At 52.3% G+C, this 25829-nt stretch overlaps 1 protein-coding gene across 1 annotated transcript; it reads right to left on the bottom strand.

The window, feature by feature from the left end:
- Nucleotides 1–1795: 1795 nt before the first annotated feature.
- On the bottom strand, nt 1796–25487 carry PNKD (PNKD metallo-beta-lactamase domain containing). Its single transcript, XM_063098343.1, has 9 exons — nt 25327–25487; nt 7950–8065; nt 7705–7817; nt 7030–7088; nt 6212–6304; nt 5696–5859; nt 4913–4999; nt 3940–4055; nt 1796–3741 (listed from the first exon to the last, which is right to left on the bottom strand). Exons 1-9 carry the CDS (start codon nt 25485–25487, stop codon nt 3568–3570), a joined length of 1083 nt encoding a protein of 360 aa, XP_062954413.1. The 3' UTR covers nt 1796–3567.
- Between the last annotated feature and the right edge of the window lie 342 nt (nt 25488–25829).

The raw sequence follows: 25829 nt of genomic DNA, 5'->3' as shown, positions 1-25829 counted from the left end.
TCTGCTAGGCTTGATGAACTAGTAGTAGCCTGTAAGGCTGGATGGAACTTCTAGGCACCCCCTTACCACCGCAGGGAGAAAGCCTGACAGAGAATGATACCAGTACAGAAAAAAGCAGAACTGAATGAAGAGACCCTTTGAATTCCTGGATCCAGCCATGCCTGAAGCCACCATGACATAATCCCTTATTTCTCAATTTTTTTTTTTGGCAACTAGCAGGTACAGGGATCTGAACCCTTGACCTTGGTGTTATTAGGCTGCACTCTAACCAACTGAGCTATTTCTCAATTTTATGAGCTGATAAATTCTCCTTTTGTTTTAAGCTATTTTGTATTGAGTATTTGTCACTGCACCTAAGAGTTCTGACTCATTCAGGGTTGTCCTTTACATTAGAAGGTGAAGAAACTGAGGTCAGGGAAGTGACTTGCCCAAGGTCACCCAGATGCTGAATGACAGAGCTGGGAATGGAACCCAAGTCTCTAAGGCCGATGAAACCTGCTGTCCTGCAAGCAAAGAGTGATACCTTCTGTCCTGCAAGCAACATGGCATTGTTGTTACTGGTCAGTGCTAGCTCTAGGAGAGGCACATGTTCGTCATTCAGGACACATGGCCCAGTGGGGGGACCACCCAAGGCCCTGGGAAAATGATTCGCCAGTCCCAGAGAATCGTCACCAAGTGCCTCTTGATGCTGGGCATACCCGAAGTGACCTGCATAGTCCAGAATCTGGCTCTGGGGTTCATCTGCACAAGATAGCAGTGACCCAGGCTCATCACAGAACACACAGAGCCACGCTTCTTTAGGAAGATGAGGACCATGGCCCATGCCCCCAACCCAAGACCAGGTGCAGCCCTGATTCAGGGCAGCTAGGGCTAATGCCGAGGTCCCTGGCCTTGGGTGAGGGATGCCTAAAAGAGGAGGCTGAACTGTGGCCAGGGGTGGGAAAACCATGCCTTAGGCCAGTCCAAAGGAAGTGTGAAACTAAGCCAGTGCTCCCTGGTCTTCAGCCACACCAGGGCCCCCTTTGCCATAGGGACTGGCAGGGTAGCTCACGTGGTTAGAGCACAGCCTTATAACACCAAGGTCAAGTTCCCCGCACTGGCCAGTCACCAAAAAAAAAAAAAAAAAAGTAGTGTGTGTGTGTGTGTGTGTGTGTATATATATATATATATAAAGAAAGAAAAGTTTTGCTGTAGCCAAGTGTCACCTTTACTTCTTATTTTCCTATTTCAATAAATACCTTTATTCACTTTCATTAACTGGAAATCAGTGTCACTTGTCAAAAATAAACAATGAACCCAAAGATAAATACAATGAAAACAAAACAATGTTGTTAAAGTTTTACAGAGTCAGTTGGCCAACTACAGTGTGGACCTAGAGTCTTGCTTTCTTTTTAGAGAGGCGTTAAAGATAGGTTAGTGCAAGGCTGTGCCCTTGAGGTGCTATTTATTGCTGTGCTGTGACCATGAGCAACCACCCCCTGCAGCCAGTGGTCCACCTGTGCATCTCAGGCTTTGAAAAACACTGAAGTAAGCAAATTATACACCCTGAACACACACACATGGGCCATAGAAGGAATATACTTATGGCATCGCTTCTGACCAAAGTCGTTGAAGTGCAGTGATTCCAAGTTTTGGGGCCTGGAACCAAGACAAAAACAGTGAGAAAGTCCTCTGCTGTTTTTACTCACACAGCAGTAAAGACAAGACATTGAGTGATCAAACCTTGGTTAAATCATTCATTCATTCAACATTTATTAAGCGCCTACTGTGTGCCAGGCACCGTGCTAGGCGCAGAAATACAGAGATGCATAAGATACAGTCCATGCCCTTAAGGATTCAGTCTAGAGGGGAAGACAAACATGTAAACAAGTAAAACAGTGGGATAAGTGCCACAAGAGAAGCATTTACAAAGTGCAGAGGTAGCCTTGAAGGGAGGGGCATGGGGGTTGCGTTCCTGGAGGAGGGGGCCTTTAATGGGATCATGAGAGATGAATAGGTGTTTGCCAGGCAGACAAGGCAGGAGGAGCAGGGAAGGCATTCCAGTCGAAAGAAACAGCATTAGAATGAGCGAAGGCACAGAGGCGTGAAACTGCATGTCCTGGGGCAGGAAACTCTTTAACTAGTCTGGTAGTATCGCTAGAGTGGGTACCAGAGGCTGTGGCTGGAGAGAGCAGCAGAGGCCGGATGATAAGGGGAAACTGAGGGCAGGGGGCATTTCAGCGGGTCACCAGAGGTGAGCAGAGCCTGAGGGAAGGCTTCGACACAGGAAGAGAAGGCTCCTGGCTGACCCAAGGTCTGCCTGCTTGAGGACCATACGGTTCCTCACTGTGGCCCCAAAGGGGCCTGGACCAAGAGCAGAGGAGAGGCAGAGCTGCAGGAGGGGTGAGCAGATGGGGAAGCCAGGCCTGGGGTCCTGGCAGCTGCCGCTCTCTCAGGCCTTTGCTCCCAACTTCTGAGTTCTGCACTCTGCTGCACAGAGCCCTCCTCTCCCCAGTTGGGATGGGGCCAAGATAAAAGTCAGGGTTAAAAAATAAATCTTTAAACTGCGGGAGGAGGGGAGAGGGGAAAGAAAAAAATAAACAAAACAAATAAATCTTTATTAACTAAAAGAGGAAAGGGGATTGAGGATAAAGCAAAAGAGATTAAGTTAGTAGAGGAAGGCAGGCAGACGTTCCCAAGAATAAGGGCCAAAATGAGAAACCCGTAGTGGCCCTGGGGACCGTGCTCTCTCCTCCCTGGGAAGGAGGGGCCCTTTTGGCCCAAGTCAGGGGCAGAGGCCAGCGGGCAGGACCCGGCCAGATGTATGGTGAGAGCATGTGACCTGCAAGACTGTTGGGCTCCACATCCCAGCCTCTTGTGCCTCCTCAGCCTGAGGTCGATGTTTCCTCGGCCACCAGGGCCCTCCCTCTTCCAGGCTACAGGGGAGCCACTTAGGCAGAGACTGGCCAAACAGCCACAATTCCAGCCCTTTTGGTGTTCTCAGGAATAGGTCTGTCTGAAAAATGCCTTTGCAGGGATGGGCTGGGAGCAGAGAGGCTGGGGGAGGGACAGAGTCTCAGTAAACCAGAGTCTAGCCGCCCCTCTGAGTGACCCCTCTTCCAAGGCACCACACTTGGGCCACTTTAGGGGGCTGAGTTTCTTCCCCGACCCCGGATGAGGAAGGGGGAAGATGGACTCAAGTTGGTCTGGGCTCCTGCTGCCCTGGGTTCCAGACAACAGTGAGGTGAGGCCTCCCGAGGGGGGAGCTAACAGCAGTATCCATGTCCTCGCTGCTGTCCTAGGAGTAGGGGAAGGGAGGAGGGGATCTTCCCAGTTAGCAGGTCTGGAGATGTCCCAAGGCCTCTTCTTTCCTCTCACCCTTGGTGACTCAGCCTCCCGCTGTGGGGTCCCCAAGCCTTGAACCAGCCCCCTTCCTCCCAGTCTCCCTCTCCTCCCTCTGACAAGCGTGGGGAAATGATGCCCACCATGGGCGCCGATGGAAGTGGTGGTGTTAGTGTTGAAGGGGTGGCGAGGTGCGGTGATGGGTGGCCTCCCCACTGTGGGGGTGGGCTGGGCTGGGCTGGGGTGTCACTTGTTCTTGTGCATGTCCTTCAGCCGGCGGAGCTCCTCCAGGAGCTGGGCCCGGGAGCAGTCATCGTCCCCCATGGAGCCCGGGCCTGGCCCCAGAGCCTCCTGCAGCGCCAGGCAGTGGGTCCTCAGGAATGGGTTGTAGGAGCGCTCCTCTCCCAGGGTGGATGGGCACTGTGGGGACAGAGGCACCAGGTTTGATGGAGAGAAGCTGGAAAGCTGGAAAATGGACCCAACACAGGGAAGCCTGCCCCCACCCCCTCTCCTTCTGACTTGAAGGCCATGTGCCAAACAGGCAGAGCTCTGGGGAAGTGCCCGCAGGCCCAGGCTCAGGCTCCTGCTAGGACAAGTGTCCCCAGTCCCGAGCCGCACCGTGCTCTTGCGTTCCATCCGCTGCCTCTGCACCCACTGCAGCTTCCTTTCCCGGGCCAGGTTCTCGGGCTCCACCACACCTGCGAAGCCCAGGTTCTCCTCTGCGTACTCATGACCTAGCCATGGCCATGGGGGCCACGATGCAGGGCAGAGAGATCAGTCAGAAAAAGTCCTCTTACCACCAGGCCCAGGCCTACAGGTACCCGACCATCAGGGAGGAGGGTGGCGCTTCCAGAAAAACCCACCCACCCAGAGCTGCTTCCCCTACTGGGCACAAGTCAGCCATGGGTGAAGGGCAGATGCAGTTGAGGGGAAACCACCAGACATCGAGCTGGGAGGCCTCATTCTAGCCTGACTGTCACTGCCCAGCGTGGGACCTCAGTCAAGTTACGCCACCTCTCTGGGCCACAATTTTCTCATATGGCAAGTGGAAAAAACAATAATGCCACTGGACAAAGATGTCACTGTGTTCCTGGTGCCTAGAACAGAGCCTGGTACATGTTAGGTGCATGTAAAGTATTTGCTGAATGGAATATATGTCCTGAGGATTAACTGAGATATATGTGAATGTTTTTATAAACTTTAAGGCAAGGGATACATACAGAGTGGTTTTACTGGTTTCTCCCCAGAGAAGCAAAGGCTATTTTCTGTTCTGGGCTCTGGCTATGAACATTAGACAACTCTCTGGGAAGCTCTGGGGCCTGCAGGGCTCCTAGGAAGCCGAGGGTTGGCTGGCAGGGGATGGTGGCATGAGAAGCAGAGGTGTTACAGAGCCAGTACTCCAGAATGGGAGGCTGGAGCTCTGCCCCCACCCCAGAGGGGGCTCCCAGGAACCACCAGGTGTGGTGCTGTATTGCCTTTGGGCCAGGAATTGGGTTGGCCTGGTCTCCAGGGAAGTGAGGGGCTGGGAAAGCCCTCGTCCCAGGACCAGCATGGGGCTGGAGAGGTGGGGAGAAGTGGGAGGATGCCTCACCAGGCCACAGCAGGGTGTCGTCCCCCAGCCCCAGCACAGTGTCCAGCGAGCTCAGCATGGTCTCTGCGGTGCCCTCAAAGGTCCGTCCTAGGTGGGGGTCAGGGGTATGTTACAAGGTGCGAAGATAACACAGTATGGTATAAGGTACACAGAAGGCGTGGGGACCAGTGTGGGCAGCTCTAGCTGGCCACCAGCTCTTCAGCCATGTCCCTGCCATACCCACCCCCAGGCATCTACTCCCTCCTTCCCACTGGGAGCTGCCCAAATTGTCAACCCCTGGCCAAGCCCATTTGAGGCCTGCATTGCACAGAGTGACATCTGAAAGGAGAGGGCTGTGGAAGCTTCAGGTGGAGCTCTCACGGTCTCAAGCTCAGCAGATGGACGGCTGTTCTTTTCCACAGAGTGCTGCTTTGCCTGTGTTGCCCTTGGGATTCCATGTAGCTGGGGACTTGTGTCCTCGCCTACCCATGGATCACCCTCACTTAGGGCTTCTCAGTGTTTCACAACCTAGTCCCACTAGTCACTGTATCAGAGAACCAGGCTCCATCCAATGGAAACAAATGCCCTGCGAAGTCTTTACTAAGTTACAGGATCCTGTCATTCTGTCCATCCCCCATGGAAAGTCTTGAGGATATAAGTAATCATGGTAACACAGATGGGAGTCACTGTGGAGGCAATGACTGTGCTAAAACCCACGCTTTCATGCATTACATGGGACTGTGGCTTCCCTGGCCTCTGTCCCTCCCTCCTCTCCCCACTCTTCCCTCTTTTGGGGGAACTCACCACAGCCAGAGAGGAAGAGCAAGTCTCCTGAGAAGAGGCAGGAAGGACCCTTGTAGGGCTCCCCGTCCAGTAGGTAGACCAGATGGCCTTGTGTGTGGCCAGGGGTGGCCAGAGCCCGGATCTGAAGCTGTCCCACGCTGACCACATCTTGATGACACAGGGGACTGGGGGGCAAGGCAATAGGGGAGAGAAGGTACTAAAGCTTGTGCTGTGCTGATCCCTGCTCCCGTCCCAGGCCCAAGGGCTGGGAGATTCGCAGGAGGGTGGGCTTCCAGGCTAGATAGAAGGCACCCTGGTGCCCAGGGTGTCAGATCCAGACCCTTCCCCTTCCTCTTCTGGGCTATGGTTGGATCCGTTATGAGGTGGGCGGTACTGGTCTTCACATGGGCTGGGATCTGCTTTCTAAGGGCCAGGAAGGGCGTCAGCAAAGATCCATCTGAAATACTTAACTGCAGTCTGGGGGGTGAGAGAAAGGGCCTGCAGAAGGGCCATCCCATCCCTGGATCAGGGACTTACTGGGTGAGGTAAGGGATGCCGTCCTGAGGGCTCCCATATACCCGACAGTCCCGGTGCCGCCGGCTGAGGTCCCGGTTTCCTCCGCTGTGGTCCCTGCAGGATGGCAGAGACAGGCAGGAGCCTTGGAGGGGTGAATGCACCTGGGCCCCCCTCTTCCCCACCACAGCTCCAGGACTTTGAGCCCTGGGGCCTGTGGCTTCTGGACTGAGCCAGGTTGTCCACACCTCTAGGCCCTCATGTAAGCTGCTCCCTGCCCAGAATGTCATCCCCCCAAATTGTCACACCCTCTGCCCAACAACCTCAATCTGGCCAATGCCACCTGATCTTTCTGGACTCTCTCAGCTCCAGGGTCATCATCCTCTAATTCTCCAAAGTGGATCTGATCACACCCCACCTGGTGCGCTTCACTCCTTGTACCCTGGGCCAACTGCCACCTAAATGTCTGTCATTGTTATATACTTTTTTGCAGGGCTCTCTCCCTACTGAACATATAATTTCCTGATGAAGAGATCACAAGTTTTGCCCATGCCCAGTGCACAGTAGGAATCTAAAACATGCCCATGGAAGGAAAGATAAATGACTGCCCTGCCCTCCCCTGGGGAGAAAGCCTGGTAAGTGGAGTGGTGGGACCTATGCTTCCCCTCCATCGCTGCTGCAGCCAGAGTGACTTCATGAGGAAGGTGGGTGCCCGCCCATCCTGATCTCCTCACCCCCAGCCCAGCCATCCTTGCAGGGCCCGGCCCTGGCAAGCCCAGCAGGGCAAGGGTGGGCTAGGGAAGACTGCCCGCACCCAGAGCCCCCCCACCCCAGCCCCTTACCAGTGCTTGTGGGTACAGAGGATGGCCACCAAGGTAACACCCTCCTTTTCAATGGAAGCCTGGGAAGAGAGGAGGTGCTGAGACTGGGGAGTGGGATGCAGAGGGAGACGGGGAGTAGAAAGAGCCAGGGGCGTGGGTGCTGGGAGGAGAGGAGAGGAGAGCAGGGAGATGAAGGCAGGGAGGGGATGGAGCTAGAGAGCTAGGACGTGAGGGAGACCCACTGAGACCCAGCATGGGGCATACGGTGGGGTGGAAGAGAGGAGAGGGCAGGGGGATACTTGTGGAGGGGTCGACACACACAGTCACACGTTCGCACAGAGAAACAAGGAATGGGAGAGAAAGACAGAGACCCAAGTGTTGACAGACAGACGTGAGAGAAGAAAGAGCGTCAGAAAGGGGGCCAAAGAGAGGAAGAGACAGCCTAGAAACTCATCACACCACAGTCTTGGGCCAGCACCCCTCGCCCTCTGGCCTGCTTCCCCCTCTTGATTACCCCCTTCTGTCCAACCACACCCTGGCCACTTCCCCTCTCCCACGCTGTGTGTGTGGACATGCACAGGCATGCACACACATGGAGGGGGCACATCTCATGGGCAGAGGGACCAGGGTCAGCCCCAAAGGTGCCAGTCCCCAAGCGTGACCTGAGATACCCCCTGCTCCCCAGGCTCCCCTCACCTGCACAGCCCGAGGGTCTGAAGGGTCCACAGCCACAGCCAGCCGGGCCTGGGTGTCAATGATGAGGTAGCTGTAGTTGTCCGAGAGCACGGGGATGGGAAGCACCTTCACTCCTAGGGGACAGAGATAGGCTGTGGGTGGGCTGACATGCAGGGAGCCCAGGAGTCAGGGTGTGTGAAGGGGAAAAGGCAGGGAGGGTGGGGGGCATGGCTTGGGGGACGCTGGCCGGGGCAGCCAGAGCTCACCGTTGAAGAGGCGGGGCTGGGTTTTGGAGTGGCCTTTGGGGTAGCGATTCCGCGCCCTGCGCAGCTGCTGTCGGTAGAAGAGGTACCCGAGCCAGGTGCGGGTGTACAGGCTGTACCTGGAGGGCGGTGGTCTGCGGTCAGCCCCTGCCCCAGCTCTCCACTCCCCTCGTGATGCCTGCAGGCCCCACATCTCCACTTGCGTGGCCACCTCGAGTCAATGCAATTTCACCAGCACTTACTGTGTGCCTACTGTTTGCCCTGCTCAGTACTCAGGACAGGATGGAGAGCAACACAGACACACCCAGAACTCCCCAGTCTTGTCAGGGGAGATGTGAGCGAGGAATTCACAGAAGAGACTCGGAGAGTGAGGGGTTTCATGTCGCCCAGGGTGAACCCCCCCCGATGAAGTGACATTTGTGGTGAAGGCAGAGTAGGAGTGATGAGGCTGACATGAGGTAGAACAGTAGCTCAGGAAGGGCACTGGAGGTCAATCGTGAGCACACATTGCAGTCACCCACAGGACTTGTTAAAGACAGATCCTGGGGCCCCATTCGGTAGCTTCCAATTCGGTAGATCTGGGGTGGGGCCCGGGAATTGGCATTTCTAACAAATTCCAGGTGATGCTGCTGCCTCTGGTCCCAGGACCACAACTTTGAGAACCACTGGGGTAGAGGAAACAGTAGGTAGAGGCCCAGAGGTGGCAGACAGCAGGGCTTATTTGGAGCAACTAGAAAGTTCTATTTGGCTGCTTGATAGGAGGCAGCCAAAGGTGAGGCTGGATAGGCTAACCACACCCCTCCCCTCCTGCCATCATTCCAGCCATCCCAGGCTCACCAGTGAAAAGGGGGTGCAGGAAACAGAGGGGACCTGCAAGTGACAGAGTCCTCCAAATACGGAATGCCAGTATGCAGAGCTTGGCTTCATAGCTGTGCGACCTGTGCAGTCACGTAGGGCCCCACACTTACAAGGGTCTACTTGGTTTACTGTTGCCATCTTGAAATTCTTAATGACTATCTCTGACCTTGTGTTTTATAAGTGGAGTCTGATGGGACAGTGGAACATGCACGTGAGCAGAGGAGACACACACAGTATGAGTGTGCTCTGTTCCTCGCCACCCATCCACATACAGCATTTGTGATGCCCCATGAGCACAGAATTCTGGAGACTGCTATGCATGGGAATTCAACAAGACCCCGAGTGAGTACAATACAAGGTAAGTGCACATCTATGACAGCATGAGAGGGGGGAAGAGGCCAAGCTTTCACTTCAAAGTAGAATTTGCTTCAAGTGCATAAAGGCGGCAGTGGTATTGTAAGAAACAAAAATGACCAAGGAACCCTACCACATCCTTTCTAACTCTCATTGCTTCCCTGTATTATGCACCCATTTATGCTGCAAATGATGATACAGAAAGGGAGAGAAAGACAGAGTAACTGATCCATGCTTTTCCTTTCAGTCCTTCCTTACTCCTTGGGAAGCTGACAGTGCTCATAGTCCGTGTGTGTGTTAAGAAGTGAAAAGACGGGGCCGGCCCGTGGCTCACTCGGGAGAGTGCGGTGCTGATAACACCAAGGCTGCGGGTTCGGATCCCATATAGGGATGGCCGATTAGCTCACTGGGTGAGCGTGGTGCTGACAACACCAAGTCAAGGGTTAAGATCCCCTTTACCGGTCATCTTTTAAAAAAAAAAAAAAAGAAAAGAAAAAAAGAAGTGAAAAGACAAGGTCCAGGGTTCGATCCTGTTCCTGGCCAGCCACCAAAACTTTTTTTAAAAAAGTGAAAAAAACCCCAGTTGGGTTGGTTTTGCCAGGCATTTTCATTGTTCTGATGAGAACAAATTAGATATCCATGTACAAACCAAGAAATAGGAATTAGTAGTTTCAGTGATAACACAAGTTAAATGTTGTTATACTTGCATGTAAAACTGGCATTGTGCAATATAAATATGAATAAAATTCTTGCTAGTAATTTAAATTTTTAACTTTTCTTCACTTAGAATGACATTAAATAGCAAATTAAAAATATCATGACAAGTCAAAAGAGAAACTGTAGAAGAAAGGAAAAGCTTCATATTTAAGTGCCTTTAATGTCAATTTCTCCTGCTTTTTGAACAAGAGAGCCAAACTTCATTTTACACTGGGCCCTACAATTATGTAGCCAGCCCTGTCAGCATGGGAATGAGCTATCTCTGGCCCTTGCTCACGGGAGGGATTCTAGATAATTAAGCCTGAGACAGAAAAGTCAGTGGGGGCTGGTGGTGGAAGACAGACCCCACCCTAAATCTCTACAGGGATTCACTGTGTGTATGTCAGGGGAAGAGGCGGGGAGGGGGACAGGGACAGCTGCTCTTCAGGCCCCTTAGCAAAGAGCAAGCTGATTTGTCTGCAAATAGTGTCATCAAAAACAAGGAGGTTTCCGTGACAATTTGGTAGAAATGAGTTAGGTGAAGTTTAATCATTGTACTCTCTGCTCTGTGTGCCCATGTGCTTGTACTTATTGGTAATTTGAGCACACCAAGGAGGGGCTGTGTCATCTTTTACGTATCGTTTGTTCATTTTCCACAGGCCCTCTGCTATGGATTGGATGTCACTCCAAAACTCATTGTAACTTGATCCCCACCGTAACCGTGTTAAGAGGGTAGGAAATCCGATTATAGTATTTGAAATGGGGCTTTTAAGATGTGATTGGGGCTGGCCTGTGGCTCACTTGGGAGAGTACAGTGCTGATAATACCAAGGCCACGGGTTCGGTTTAAAAAAAAAAAAAAAGATGTGATTGGATAGTAAGGACTATGCCCACATGAATGGATTAATTCCTTCATGGAGTAACGGGTTAGTAGTTTAATGGGTTACCATGGGTGTAGACTAGTGACTTTATAAGGAAAGCACATGAAAGATTTTCACACTCCTACCATGTATACCCGGCTTGCTATGGGACTCTGTACAGAGCCCCCACCAAGAAGAAGGCCCACACCAGATATGCTCTCTGGACCACAGACCTCCCAGCCTCCAAAACTAAGAAATAAATTTCATTTACTTATAAATTACCCAGTTTCAGGTATTCTGCTACAAGCGGCAGAAAACAGACTAATACACCTGGGGTTTTTTTTGTTTTATTTCTAAATCAGTTCAGCCACTTCATGCTTTCACTTCTTCAACAGTATTTATTGAGTCCTTGCTCTTGGCCAGGCACTGAGCACACAGTGAGCAAGACAATGGTCATTGCTCTCTTAAAGCTTACATCTTGTGGGAGACACAGGACAATAAATAACTCGTCAAGTGATGATGACAAACACAAACTGGGCAGAACGATAGAGAATAACAGGAGCTGCTATTTTATATAGTAGACAGGGAAGGCCTAGCTGAGGAGGTGACACTTCCAGGAAGTAAAGGCAGGCCATGTGAGAATCTGGGGAAGGCTCACCATGCAGAAGGAACGAAGGCAAGTGCAAAAAGCACTTATAGAGCCACTGCTGTATATGCAGTCCAATGTCAACTGAAACGTAATGCAGCTCATGACTGTAGCATATGGAGACTTTGCTGGTTTTTTTGTGGGGAGGGTGGCTGGCCAGTCTGGGGATCCAAACTCTTGACCTTGGTGTAATAACACCACGTTCTAACCAACTGGCTAGTGAACAGCCTAGACTTTGTTTTTCAAGAAAAATAAAAAAATATTTGCATGCATCTACACGGAAAAGACCTGGAAAAGATAATGAGTTTTTGAGTGTTTTGTTCTCAGCTGTGAAAATATCAATGATCCTGTATTAGTGTGTTTTTGTTGCTTATAACAAAATACATGGAACTGGGTAATTTATAAAGAAAAATGAAATTGAGGGCCAGCCTGTGGCTCACTTGGGAGAGTGTGGTGCTGACACCACCAAGTCAAGGGTTAAGATCCCCTTACTGGTCATCTTTAAAAAAAAACAAGAAAGAAAAAGAAAAATGAAATTGACTTGCTTACGGTCTCAGAGGCTAGGAAGTCCAAAGTCTATCTGGTGGTGGTGACAGTACTCAGGGGTCTCAAATTGCAAGATGGTGGAAGCAGAGAGAGAACAGGACAGACTCTCCTCTTCTTTTAAAGCCCTCAGAACCACACCCCTGACCACCATTTTTAATCCATTCACTACTGCATGGTCCTACAATCCAATCACCTCTTTAAGGCTCCACCTTTCAATTACCATAATAGGATTTCCCACCCTCTTAACAGTCACAGTGAGGGCTAAGTTTCTAATACATAAAACTTAGGGGATACAATTCAAGCTTAGAGAGTTTTAGGGGGACATAATTCAATCCACTACAGATCCTTAATGGTTCTTTTACTCATCTGAATTTTCTGATTATTTGGTAGTGACCATGCAATGCTTTTGTACTCAGAGAGAAGGAGGGAGGGAGGGAGGGAGGGAGGGGGAGGGAGGGGGAGAGGGGGAGATAGAGAGAGAGAGAGAGAGAGAGGGAGAGAGAGAGAAAAGAAAGAGAAAGACATGCTAAAGAAATCCTGTGGTGGGCCGGCCTGTGGCTCACTCGGGAGAGTGTGGTGCTGACAACACCAACTCAAGGGTTTAAGATCCCCTTACCGGTCATCTTTAAAAAAAAAAAAAAAAGAAAGAAATCCTGTGGTTCAGGAATAAGATTATTTTCACCACCACCACCACCACCACCAAAAAAAAAAAAAAAAAATCCAGGCTGGCCAGTTGGCTCACCTGGCTAGAATGTGGGGCTTGATAACACCAAGGTCAAGGGTTGTGATCCTGGTACTGGCCAGCCACCTTGAGGAGAGGGTCATTTTCTTCCTCACTCACTCCCTCAACAAGTATTTACTGAGGCCTGGCAGCACGTAGGTGCTGGAGATGTGGTGACTAAAATAAACTAGGTTGCTAGCCTCCTGGCACATCCATTCTATTGCAGTGGGAAACTGAGGATGTTGAGTCTCCCCTGAAGGTCCCTCAGCAAAGACCCTCCTTTCACCTGAGCTGGAGAAAGGGCCAAGCTTAGGTGGGCCACGTGACAGCCGCCTGATCTCCAAGCCCCCGTGGATCTGAGGCTGAAAGGGTGCAGGGCCCCTAAAAGTGGGGAGCTCGGGGGGATCTGGAGCAATGGTGGGGGTTACCAGAGGCCTGAGCAACACTGCCTCCATCCCTTACCTGCAATGCCCTTCCCTCTGCTTCTCTAGATTCTGCCTCTGGTCCAAGCCCCCTCCTCCAAGAAGCCTTCCCTGACTATCTTAGTTTCTCCTCGGTCCCCTGGTCTATATGCACAAACAACACTAAGAGTTTCTAACAGAGAGGAACATGATCTGACACCTGGATATCTCATCAAATCACCCAAGTATGAAGAGAAAAAGGATATTTGCATAGTCTCAAAGTATCTCTTTCACAAGATACCTACTAATTACAAAGGCAGTGGAGAAAAACTGGCCGACTCCCCCCTAGCCAGTGACCAAAGTTAATCTTGTCAGTAAGAATATACATAGGTATCACTTCCTTCTTGACATCATGCACCAAGGATGGCACAACATCACTTCTGTGGTGTTTGTGCCAAAAATGCATACTCTGAATTTATTCATGAGAAAACCTAAGACAAACCCAGACTGAGGGACATTCTATGCTATGGGTTGAATTGTGTTCCCCAAAGGTTCATGTATTAATCTCCACTGTAACAGTGTTGAAGGTAGGAAATCCTATTATGGTAATTGAAGGTGGGGCCTTGAAGAGGTGATTAGATTGTGAGGGCCATGCCCTAGTGAACGGATTGATCCATTCATAGAGTAATAAGTTGATGGCTTAATGGGTAGTCATGGGTGTGGTTCTGATGGCTTTATAAGGAGAGCAAGTAAGCAGGTTAGCTCTCTCTTGCTCAGCCACCCACCATGTGATGCACTGCATTGCTGTGAAGAGTCATCAGCCACTACCAAGGCCCTCACCAGAAGTCTTCCTTGGACTTTGGACTTCCCAGCATCTGAAACCCAGTTTCAGGTATTCTGTCATAAGCAACAGAAATGAACTAATACATTCTACATAATGTCTGGCCAGTACTCTTCAAAAGTGTCAACATCTGGGCTGGCCAGTTAGCTCACTTGGTTGGAGCATTGATAACACCATGGTCAAGGGTTTGGATCCCCATACTGGCCAGCCACCAAAAGAAAAAAAGAAAAACATCAACATCATGAAAAACAGACTGAGGAACTGTCCCAGACTGGAGGAGCCAAGCAAACTAAATGCAATGTGGGATTCTGGAGGGAATTCTAGACCAGGAAAAGGACGTTAATGGGACAACTTGAAAAATGAATAAGGCCTGAGAGGTTAATAGTATTTTACTGATGTTAATTTCCTGGTTTTGGTAACTGTACTGTGATTATGGAAGATATTAACATTTAGGGGAGCTGGGTGAGGGGTAGATGGGAATCCTTTGTACTATTTTGGCAAGTCTGAAATTATTTCAAACCAAAAAGTTAAAAAATAAAATCACCCTTTCCTCTGTGTCTGACACCACCCATGCCTGAGTCCTGTTCCTGCCTTTATTTCTTCCTACATCAGCTTATGGAAAGTGCAGGGGCTCTGGCAACAGAAAGAGCTAGGCTCCTGTCATAGCCTGGCCCCTCCTAGCTCTGACCTTGGGCAAGTCATGGGGCTCACAGATAAGGTTCCTTGTCTGTAAAATGGCGATACCATGACTTACCCCTGCAGGACTGGGCGAACATTGACAAGATAACTGAATGTAAGTGACAATGAAAGTGACATAAGACAAGATAACTAATGTAAGCACTCAGAGCCGGGTGGTTAGCAACTGTTGTTTCTGTCCCAAATCAGCTGGCAACGCTGCATCGCTGCTAGGACATGGTTGTCCACAGGTAGAGGGACTGAGAAATGTTCCCTGCCCTCCCTCCCTAGATGCTTTATATGTGCTTTGGTTTTGTCCCCTAACAAAGGCCAAGATCTGTGAGGGAAGGGACTGTGCACTAAGAAGCTGCAGCAAACAAGGCCCCTCTCTTTTACTCACTTTATTTGGCACATATTGAGCGCACATGCTGGACACGGAGGAGATAGCGGAGAACAAGGCAGTCGGGCCCCCGCCTTTGGGGAACTTCTAACACAGTGAGAGGGAGGGCCAATGGACGTTCATCCAGAAAACAGATAAATCAGCAGACTACCTACCAGTTAACAACAGCTGGGGATGGAAGAGAGCAGCTGGCAGGAAAGAGGCCCTACTGCAGACAGGGTGGCCAGGGAAGGCCTCTCCTTTCAGAGAATAACATGGAGCTAGAGCCCGAAAGATGGAACCCACAGCATAGACTGTTCTGGGTGGTACAGTACCCAGGCTTGGGAGGCAGGAGTGTGGCATGTTCTAGGAGTTGCCAGGGGGCCTCAGAGTCTCTAGGCAGGGCCAGTGGGCAGACAGTACCAGAGAAGGGGTCAGCAAGGTGGGCAGGGGCTGGTTTAAAAGCAGGGAAGCACACGGTCTGACTTCCCTGAGAACTTGCTGGGCTGCTACGCAGGGCTGCTGTGCGGGGACTCAGTGTAAGGCAGCACCCAGATAGGGGAGATGACGGGGCCTGGACCAGAAAGCATGCTGAAGGTGAAGAAGGTGGGGTGGCTGCGAGACCGAGATCTGTGCCCAGCTTGGATGTGGGGGAGGGACAGATGTGGTCCTGGATGGCCTGAGGTCTTTGGCTGGTCCGGTAAGGGGATCCAAACCCATGACCTTGGAGTTACAATACTGTGCTCTAACCGAGCTAATAATGGGCCAGCTGGCCTGAGGTCTTTATCACTGCGCAGAGCAGAAGGCAGTGCTGAGGTGGGGAGTGAGGGAGGGGCCTGGGGACCTAGTGGCCCTGGCATACTCTCCCCATGCCTCTTGCCCTCCCTGACGATGACTTCCATGTGACTCTATCGCGGAGCTCCTCCTCCATCTGCCTGCACAATCACCAGGACAAGCTCCTCCTCCCCTGCTTTCTGAGAAAGGACCTGCTGTCCTCCCAGGCCATGAGCCCCGATTTAGCCCTCTCCCTGGTACATGCAACCGAAACAGCATCCCTATCAATTTTGCCTTCCACCCCCCGGCACACATGCTCACCCATGGGAACAGGCCCTAGAAGTTCTTACCTAGGCCCTTAGAAGAGCCTCCTTCCCCCAGCTCTCTGCCTCCAATCCAAACTACAAACCACTGGCAGGGCCGGCCCGTGGCTCACTTGGGAGAGCGTGGTGCTGACAACACCAAGTCAAGGGTTAAGATCCCCTTACCGGTCATCTTTTTAAAAAAAAAAAATATCTTAACCCTTGACTTGGTGTTGGCAGCACCACGCTCAGCCAGTGAGCAAACCGGCCATCCGTATATGGGATCCGAACCCGGGGCCTTGGTGTTATCAGCACCGCACTCTCCCGAGTGAGCCACGGTCCAGCCCTACTGGTCATATTTTAAAACAAACATGCAAACAAACAAACAAAAACAAACTACAAACCACTAGCACACTTTAAGTTCCTAAAACTACCTTTGACTGAGTCCTCCTCCTGCTCATAAGCCCTCCTCAGTGCTCCCCACTTCTCATGAGAGTGTCCAGCTCCCCGTCAGGCCCTCTGTAAATTGAGACCAAAGCGAGAATCTGCCTCCTCCCCTCCTGTATGGCATGACGAAAACTCTGTGTTTCCAAAAGTGAAAGAGCAGAAACCCCCTAAATGTCCATCACCAGCAAAATGTATAAATAAACCGTGACATGCTCAGACCATGGAAAACTACACAGCCAGGAAAACAAATGATCTAGAGCAATGGATTTCAACATGCACAACGCTCAAACACATAATATTAAGCTAAAAGACATATTGCAGAGAAAACAAATCTGACAATATTTATTAAAAATGCAAAAACAGGGATGTGGTTGACTCAGTTGGTTAGAGTATGGTGCTGATAACACCAAGGTCCAGGGTTCAATCCCTGTACGGCCAGCAGCCAAAAAAAACAACCCCCCCCCCGAAAATGCAAAAGCATGGAAAGCCACTACATTGTTTAGGGACAAAGACATATGTAGTACAAGAATAAAGGCAGGGCCGGCCTGTGGCTCACTTGGGAGAGTGCGGCGCTGGGGGTTAGATCCCCTTACCGGTCACAAAAAAAAAAGAAAAAAAAAAAAGAATAAAGGCAGCTGTGGCATGATCAACATCCAACTTAGCAGTGTTCTGCGAGGGGCAGGGGAAGAGGCGGGACTGAGGGGTGGACACGGGGCCTTCGGGCACTGACATATTTTATTTCTTAAGCTAGGGGTTGGGAGAGGGGACTTATATTATCCTTTTTTGAATGTCTGCAATAACTCATTAAAATTTCAAAACCACCATCCTTGCTTCCTGCCTGGAAACACCCTTCTCTCTGCCCTCCAGGCCATCTCTACTTATTGGAATCCCAACCACCTCTCAGGGCTCAGCTCAAACCTGTCTCCTCTCAGATGTGGCCACTGATGATGAGCCCGGCAGATAACCTCCTTCCTCGGCTCCATCTGGAGCACGCAGGCTCTCTCCCTCCCCAGGAGCTGGCCCTCGACAGCAGAGGCTGGGCCTTATCCGCCTTCCACCCCAGGCAACCCTCCCATCAGCACCTCGCCATGCTCCTCCGGGTTTCTGGTGGGTCCTCTGCATCCCCCTTGGAGCTCCCAGCACTTGCACACACAGCAAGAGGCACTCAAGAAACACTGGATTAGTGACCAGGAAAAGGTGGGGAGGGGATCAGGCATGCGGGTGGTAAGTGACCTGGTACAGTGACTAAGAGCAGAATGTGGATCCTGTGCAAGGCTGGGGCTGGCAGAGCCTGCGAAGCCCAGGTGGGGCGTGTTACCCAATTTACAGCCCCCTCCACCTCTACTCGCCCCTCCTTTCCTCACCCACCTGATTCCCAAGTCCTTGCCCCCCTCCCTGCTGCACCCACACACTGGCCAAGCAGGGTGCTCTGCTAAGCAGGTCACAGAGAGCCAAGGGCATGGGTGGGGCTGGGTCATTGGGGCTTCCTTGCCCTGGGGTCTGGAGCCAGGGCCCCAGGCCAAAAAGGGAAGAGGGAAAGAGCTGGGAGTGTGAGGAGGTGGAAAGAGCACTGGACAGGGAGTTTGCAGCCCAGGGCCCCAGTCCTTGCCTGCTGCCACAAAGGTTCCAGTGCCTCTGGAGCTCATCTGCCTCATCTTTAATGACAATGACCACTACCTCAGTTTTCCTGCCCCACATGTGAGCAAGCCTGAGCCAAGTGCCTCCTGTCAATTCTTAAACATTTTTTGGGGGGGTGGCTGGCTGGTAGGGGGATCCTTGACCTTAGTGTTATTAGCACCAGGCTCTAACCCAGTGAGCTAACCGGCCAGCCCCCTCCCTTCAATTCTCTCAGGTCATCCTCTAAACCCCAAGGCAGGTATTATTATTCTCTCTATTTTACAGAATAGGAAATGGAGCCCAGAGAGGCAGGAAGTGTTCAGGATCACAAGATAGTGAGTGGGGGGGGGAGCCTGAGCTTGGAGTCTACACTCCTAGCCATTGAAATCCTCCCCAGCCACAAATGAGGGGGTAGGATGAGCCAAGTGGGCCTAAGCTATTTCGGGGCCGACCCAGCTCCTTTAAGGGCCTTTTTTTTAAAAAAGATGACCGGTAAGGGGATCTTAACCCTTGACTTGGTGTTGTCAGCACCACGCTCACCCAGTGAGCTAACCGGCCATCCCTATATGGGGTCCGAACCCGTGGCCTTGGTGTTATCAGCACCATACTCTCCCAAGTGAGCCACGGGCCGGCATTTGAGGGCCTTTTCTGAGGAAAGCGATGCATCAGGGTAGTTACAGGGATCCACACATGCAGCCCAAGATCTGGTCTCCAGGACCCCTGGAGTGCTAGCTTTAGCCTTTGAGTCACAGACCCCTTTGAGAGTCTGGTAACTGCTCTACATCCTCTCCCTGGCCCAAACCATTACATATGCAGCATTTTGCAGACAACTGCAGAGGGCCAGAGACCCCATGGGTCTCAGGGTAAGACTCCTGAACCAGAGAATCTTAAAGATCCCTTTCAAATCTAGGCTTTGTAATTCCTGACTGATACTGGAATGATGTCTGGCCCGATGGTTCCATGGGTACCCTTCCACGGGTGCTGTCAAGAGTCAGGTAGGGGAGAGTTTGGGAAAAAGGAACAGACCCCAGAAGGGAAAATGTGATGGTGAAGGAGTCAGCGGAAGGGACCTGTGTCCTCCCATCTCCAACCCCTACCCCACACAGCTGGGATGTCACTGCTCCATGTAATGGCCCCTGGTTTCTTGAGCCATTACTAGATATACAGCTTCTTTTCTTTTGTCACCAGAGGTGAGAAGCAGGAACTTGCTCCCGGAGCCTGTTTCCCTTTCTGTAAAACTGCTTGCTCCCCTGCTTTAAAAGACTAGCTGGGCCCAGAAAGTTCATGTGACTCACAATGTGGCAGTGAGAGCCCGGAGCCAGACGTTGGGTCTCCAGGCATGGTCAGCAAGCTGGGTTCCACAACAATACTTCTCAAAGGTGGGCCTTGGACCAGGTACATCAGAATGATCTGGGGGTACTGGTTAAACAAGATTTTGACCTTCCCTCCCCCCTCCCTCCCCTTTCTGGATTCTGAATCAGCAGTTCTGGGCCCGGAACTACCCACCATCACCTCACCAAAAAGAAACTAAGTTTCCTAATAGGTCCTCTGGGACCCAGGTGGGAAAGAGAAAAACCACTTTGTAGGCTGTGGTGAGGAGTAGCCGGCCTGGGGATAGTGTAGTGGCCTGAGGGTGGGGTCACAACGCCTTCCACTCCTCACCTCCCTGAGCCAGAGCATGGCTTCTGCGGCATCTGAGTCTGAGCCTCCAGCCCCATGGGAGACCGTCTGGGACAGCTGGGGACAGTGAGACACAGCCCCTTCCCCACACCCGCCCCCTCTCTCTGGCACACAGTGGAAAACACACAATGAAGCTCTTCTTCTCCTCCTCCTCCCTCAGGCAGTTTCACCATCCTGGGTAGCCCCGAGAGAAGCCCGAGGGCTTTCAAATGTCTGTCCCTGCTGGGCCCAGGGCCCCAGCCTCAGGCCAGCCGGGGGCAGGAGGGGAGAAGCATAAAGGAAGCTCTGCATCCAACAGATGACCTGGAAAGCCCCTACTGCCAGGTCACCTACATTGACTATCTCCCTCTCTCTGATCTCCCTAAATGGCCCTCGACCCTGGTGGGACCCCAGACTCCACTGGGACCCAACAGGCAAGCCCAGGTTGGTGAGGTCTCTGGTCAGGGGGTGTTTCTGGCTTCTCCTCTCATGCCCCCCCAGGAGGCAGCTTGCCCAGGCTTTGCATCTGACCAGCGACAGGGCACTCTCAAGGAAACCAAACCCGCAAATGCCTGTCTGAGGCTGAGGGACATAGAGGGCCACAGGGCTCTACTGGAGCGAGGTCTGCTCTGAGGCCCCTCAGGAACAAAGACAGCAGCTCCATGTTTTATGCTTTCTTAAAACTGAGGAAACTGAAGAAGATAATGAGACAGCTAAAAAGGCCCTAGAGGGTGAGAGTTTCCTGGAGCTGCCAGCATACCAGGGGGAGGGGGGCACTTCTCCATGCCCAGGAGAGGGGCAGTGCTGCACGTGGTCAAAACACAGGCCTGCCCAGATCACAGGGCTGTGTCTGCTGGCTCCCTGCTGTCTGGGGACAAGTTCTTCCCCAGATTCACAGCCCTCTCCAGAGGACGCCCATCTTTCACAGAAGGAGGTGGAGTGGCTGCTGGGAGCTCTTGGGGAGGTCCAGAGGCACAGTAGGAGCTGGCAGCCTCCCCAGGGGTCTCATCCTAGTCAGAAGGCCTGGGTAGTTCTGCCTCCTTGCCTGTAATCCTAGGCCATCTGCCCAGCCAAGGCCCCTGGGTTTTGTTTGGTTTTGGTTTGTTTCTTTTGGCTTTCCCCTTCTCTCCCTCACCCCAATCCCAGGCCCTCTTGATTCAATCCTGTTCCCTGGGTTAGGCCTGTAGGAGTCCAGCTGGGGAGTCCGACCTGTGAATACCTAACTTCAGAAGAAGCAAGAATATGCCTGAAGGCTCTGAGAGGAAAGACAGTGCCTGGGGTCAGTCTGGAGGCAGAGACTAACTTTGACTGAGGAGGCTGGGCAGGCTTCACGGAGAACATGGCACCTGAGCCAAGCTTTTCATTCATTCATCCAAAAACATCTAATATGTTATAACACCAAGGTCAAGGGTTTGGATCCCTGTATTGGCCAGCTGCCAAAAAAAAAAAAAAAAAAAAAAAACACACCCAAAAAACATTTAATAAGGGCCAACTATGTGCCAGGCACTGTTCTGGAAGCTGGGAAACAGAAGTAAACAAAGTTTCTTCCCTAATGTGGTCATGCTGTGGTTGGGGAAGAAAAACAATTAATAGACAAGTCCATATACATATGGTAACATGCACTATGGAGAAGATGGAACAGAGTGCGGGGTGGGGGCACTGCCATTCACATGTAGAGTGGTCAGGGCAGGCCTCTCTAAAAGGTGAAATTCGAGCAGAGACCTGAAGGAAGCGAGGCAGCAAGCCATGTGGGCATCCAGGGGAAGAGGATTCTAGTGAAAGCAACAGAAAGGCCAAGAGGTTGGATTGTCTTGGAGTGTTGGGAACAGCAAAGTGGCCTGTGTGGCTGAGGCAGAGTAAGCAGGGTGAAGATGGTGAAAGATGAGGTGGGGGGTGGGCAGGTTACATAGGGTCTTTAAGCCATTCTTTGAATGAACTTGAACTTCATGAGAGAGATGGGAACCTGGAGGGGTTTGAGCAGAGGAGTGACATGTCTAACTTAACAGTTTCATTCTGGTTGCTGTGTTGAGAATACTTTGGGCATACAAAGGCAAAAGGAAACAGTCCATTTAGGAGGCCAGGTGACAGAGGACCTGGTGGGCCTGGGGTGGTAGCAGTGGAGGTGAGGAGAAGTCTTCAGATTTTGGAAATATTTTGAAGGTGAGCTTTGAGGATGCAACAAAATTTGACCTGTAGAGATGAAAGGAGGAAGGGATGACAGGTCAGAGAGAAGTACAGAAAGAGTTCAGGGCCTGGATGAGATGGAATCGGGAAGATCTCAAGGGAGTGTGAGAGAGCTGCAAAGGCCTGGGTGAGGAGTGTGGACTCCATTCTGTAGGCAGTGTGGCTTGGGGAAGAGGACACCTGCTCAGAGCCACACTTTGGAGACCAACTAGGCAGCAGAGGGGAAGCTGGGCCAGTGCAGAGAGCCAGGAGGCTGAGAAGCTGCTGTGGGTGCTTGGACCACAGGTCTCCAAGGTCCCAAAGTCCCAACAGCCTGCTGAAAGGACAAGGACCCTGCTCCCCTCCTGCCAGGCTGTGTCACAGATGGCCCAGCTCACTGCGTCTAGCTGGCCTTCATTCAGGCCACGAGCAGGGGGGTTATTCTCTTAGGTCAGGCTCCTGCCACCCATGAAATCAAGCTAGAGGGCCTCATTCGCCCCAGATAAGGGGTTTCCTCTTGCAGAAGTGGAGCAAGCAAGGTCCATCCCAGGGACAGTTGGTTTTACTTGGGGAATGAGGAGGGGTCAAGAAAAATCTTCTATGCCTGGGAATGAAGAGGGAGCTTGGTCAGGGAGGGAGGGGGGTTTTGTCAGCTAGGACTGTCCATCCCCAAAGGCGGGCCTCCATTCACCTTCGCAGCCCTGTGAGACACTCCCAGCCATGCAGAGCCAGCCTTGTGCCCCATTCACCTTCCCTCTGCACACAGAGGCTTTCCTCAGGCCCCATTCTGCAAAACACCCTCAACTGCCACTAAGAATGCAAAGGGGCAAAAGAGAAACTAAGGCATAAAGCAGGGGGCACACATGGGAGGGTCCCATACTCCTGATCTCAGACTCCTCAGGCATACCCTGCCACTCTTGGGGAGATGGCCATGCCCTACCCCCTGCTGCAGTTTGGGCCCCTGTTTCTATCTGTTCACATGCACCTTTCCCTTACTCCTGGAGAAAGAACAGCGACCAGATCCTGCTCATATCTGTGACCCCACTGTCCCGACCCAGGACAGTTAGGTATTCACTAAACAAAGGGACTTGAGATTTCCTTATGGGTGGTGGGTCAGATAGGCTTGGAAGACAAGAGTGGAAATATATAAGGAAGCTCCAGGAGGAGTCTGGCCAGCACCATGTACCCTCACTCCTGCCCATCCCCAGGTTGCATGAGCAATTGCTAACGCTTCCTGAGCACTTACTATGAGCCAGGCCCTGTGCCTTTATATATGCAATTTCATTTGATCCTCGTAGGAGCCTTATGAGGTAGGCACTATCGCAATCCCCATTTTAGAGATGCAAACAACTGAGGCACAGAGAGGTTGAGTTATTTATCCAAAGTCACATGGCCACTAACCCACAAAGCTAGGATTAAAAAGCAGATTTGTCTGACCCCACATGCTATGTGCTTAGCTACTATACACACTGTCTCCCAGGCACCGCAGAGCCCCAGATGCATGTGCCTAACCTAAGGTTAGTCCCAGTCCACCCTCCGTTGTGCCCAGTTATCCCCAACCCAAGACAACTGTAGTTACATTTGAGGAAAGCCTTTTACAAAACTGGCAAACACCAGTGATTATTAATAATAATGTAAACAACAGCTCCTCTCCCGGCCACTGCTTAGTATTCTCGTCAACTTCCTTCCAGTCCCTAATAGAATCCTCTATTTGTGGTCCTCCCAGTCACACCTTCAGGTTGGAGGTGCGCGAGCGCTCTTTCCCTTCCCACCATGTCCTGTCGCAACCTTCCCCCTCCCTCTCCATCCTTCCTGGAGGCCCTGGAGGTATCCCAGAGCATCAACACCTGCCCATTTCCCCCTACTGTTTCCTTCCAGCAGCCAGCAGCCTCTCCCCCAAGGGACTGGACTGATTGTTTCCCATACCTTAGAGGGGCAGGGTCTGGAACTCAGATTCCAGGCACACCCTTCTGCTCCGCAAATTTGGGAAGTTGATTCCAAGGCAACCTTGAAATCCAGACACAGGAAAGCCCACAGAGATGCTGAATTGTGAGGAAGCTCGCTGAGAATTCCAAGTTTTGAGGTTTGGAAACTCCCAAATCCTAGGTTCTAGGACTATCCAAACAAACCCTCAAGATTCTGAGATGGTGATCTTGGGCATTCTGATCTCAGGAATTCTGATTCCAGTTCCTTATGAAACTTCTATTTTCTACTTCCTCAGTCCGTTTGTATAACTGCAAACTTACGAATTTGGGAAGCTAAAAGTAGATGTAAAAATCCCTCCCCAAGTACAGCTGTAAAATTCTCAGAAATTTTGTACGGAGAAATTTTTTTTTTAAATCCCAAATATGAACATATTTAAATATTTGTAAATCTAATTATTCTAATGCTATTTGCAGAGTAATGGTAACTTGGTTGGAGCATTATCTACAATGTGACCAGTATTTGGGGTATTAGAGACTCTGGGAGTATCTGGGTGGTCTGGGGAGGAGAGGGTGAATTGCACAATGTCTTCTCTGAAGCTCAGGAAATTCCCAGGCTAGGCCCTCCCCACAGCCTGGCCTGTGGCCAGGGCGATCACAATTCCCATTCCCAACATCACTGTCCCTCAACTGGGGCTTGAGGTCCTGCTCCAAGGTCCTGCTGGGAGTAGGAATGAGACAGGGGCCCTGGGAAGCTTGTGTTCATCTGGCTACTTCTCTGCCTCTGTCTGTGTGGCAGAACAATGCTGGTTACCACCCCGGCCTGGGCCCAGGAAGGAAGGGGCAGAGGGAGGGGGAAGGGAAGAGTGAGGAGACGGGGAGGGTCCGATGGGGGAAGAGTCAGGCTGAGTCAGTGAGGTCAGATTTCACAGTCTGAGGCTTCCACACGGGCCAAGGTGGAGGAATAGAAGGAAAGGGACAGACTGACTTACAAGGTTGGGACTCCTGCTTGGAACAGAAGAACCTTCCTAGACTGGCGGGGAGTTGGGTGATGGGGAGAGGGACAGGGACACATGGAAAGAGCTGGAGGTTTCGAATTCCAGTTAGACGGTCTGAGGCATTCCTTCTCTCCTGCACCTGCCGGGAGCGGGCGGGGCCGGAGGGCGGCTGCTGACCTCAGCCCCTGACAGACGTAGTCTTCCCGGCTCGGGCCCCTGCACTTTCCCCCTTTTCCAGCTCCCTTTTCCAGTCCCTTATCTGCCACGTTTCTCCAGATGCCCTCACACCCACGTTCCTGGCTACCCTGGCTCACGTCCCCTAATCCTCCGTCCCCAGCCCATCCCAATTCTCCAGCCCTCCCTGGGTCCCCCCAACTCAGTGGCTTCTCCAGCCCGTCTGTCTGAACCTCTTCTCTGGCCCTGGATCCCTTAGCCCAATTCCTGTTCGAACCCCCAAGCCCTCCCCAGCACCCGCCTCCGAATCCCCTCTCTCAGAGCGCCCGCCGGAGCCCGGGCACTAACCCGATTCGGAAGAGCAGCCGCTGGCTGCGCGCCATGAGCAGGCCGCGTCTGCCCCGCCGCGCTCGGCAACCGCGGGGGCTCAGGAGCAGGACGCAGACGAAGAGCAGCAGCCCGCAGCCGGTGACCCACAGCCACGGCCCGGGCCAGCCCTGCCAGGCCATCCTGGGCGCCGGCGCCCGCGGCCGGCCGGGGGGGCGGGGCGGGGCGTTGCTAGGCGACGGCCCGGCCCCAGCCCCCCGCGGGGAACACGCGAGCTGGGGGCCGGGCTCCCAGCGCCGGCAGGCTGAGGGGCCTGCGGGCGTTCTGGCCCCGTCCCGCCCATTGGCTCGCGCTCGGACCCGCCCCCTCGCCCACCTGCAACGGGCTGGCGGCGACCTGGCTCCGCCCCCGGGCTGGCCGGCCAGGAGGCGGGACCAGAGCGGACCTCGGATCTGCGCTTATCCGGGTCCACAGTTGCTGGAGTTCTGGGAGTGACAGGAGCTCACAGCCCGCGCAGCCCGCGC

The sequence above is a fragment of the Cynocephalus volans genome, chromosome 1 (genome assembly GCF_027409185.1).
Source record: "Cynocephalus volans isolate mCynVol1 chromosome 1, mCynVol1.pri, whole genome shotgun sequence".
NCBI classification, from domain to species: Eukaryota; Metazoa; Chordata; class Mammalia; order Dermoptera; family Cynocephalidae; genus Cynocephalus; species Cynocephalus volans.
The sequence above is the reverse complement of the archived record's forward strand: the minus strand, read 5'-3'. Positions and strand labels throughout refer to the sequence as shown.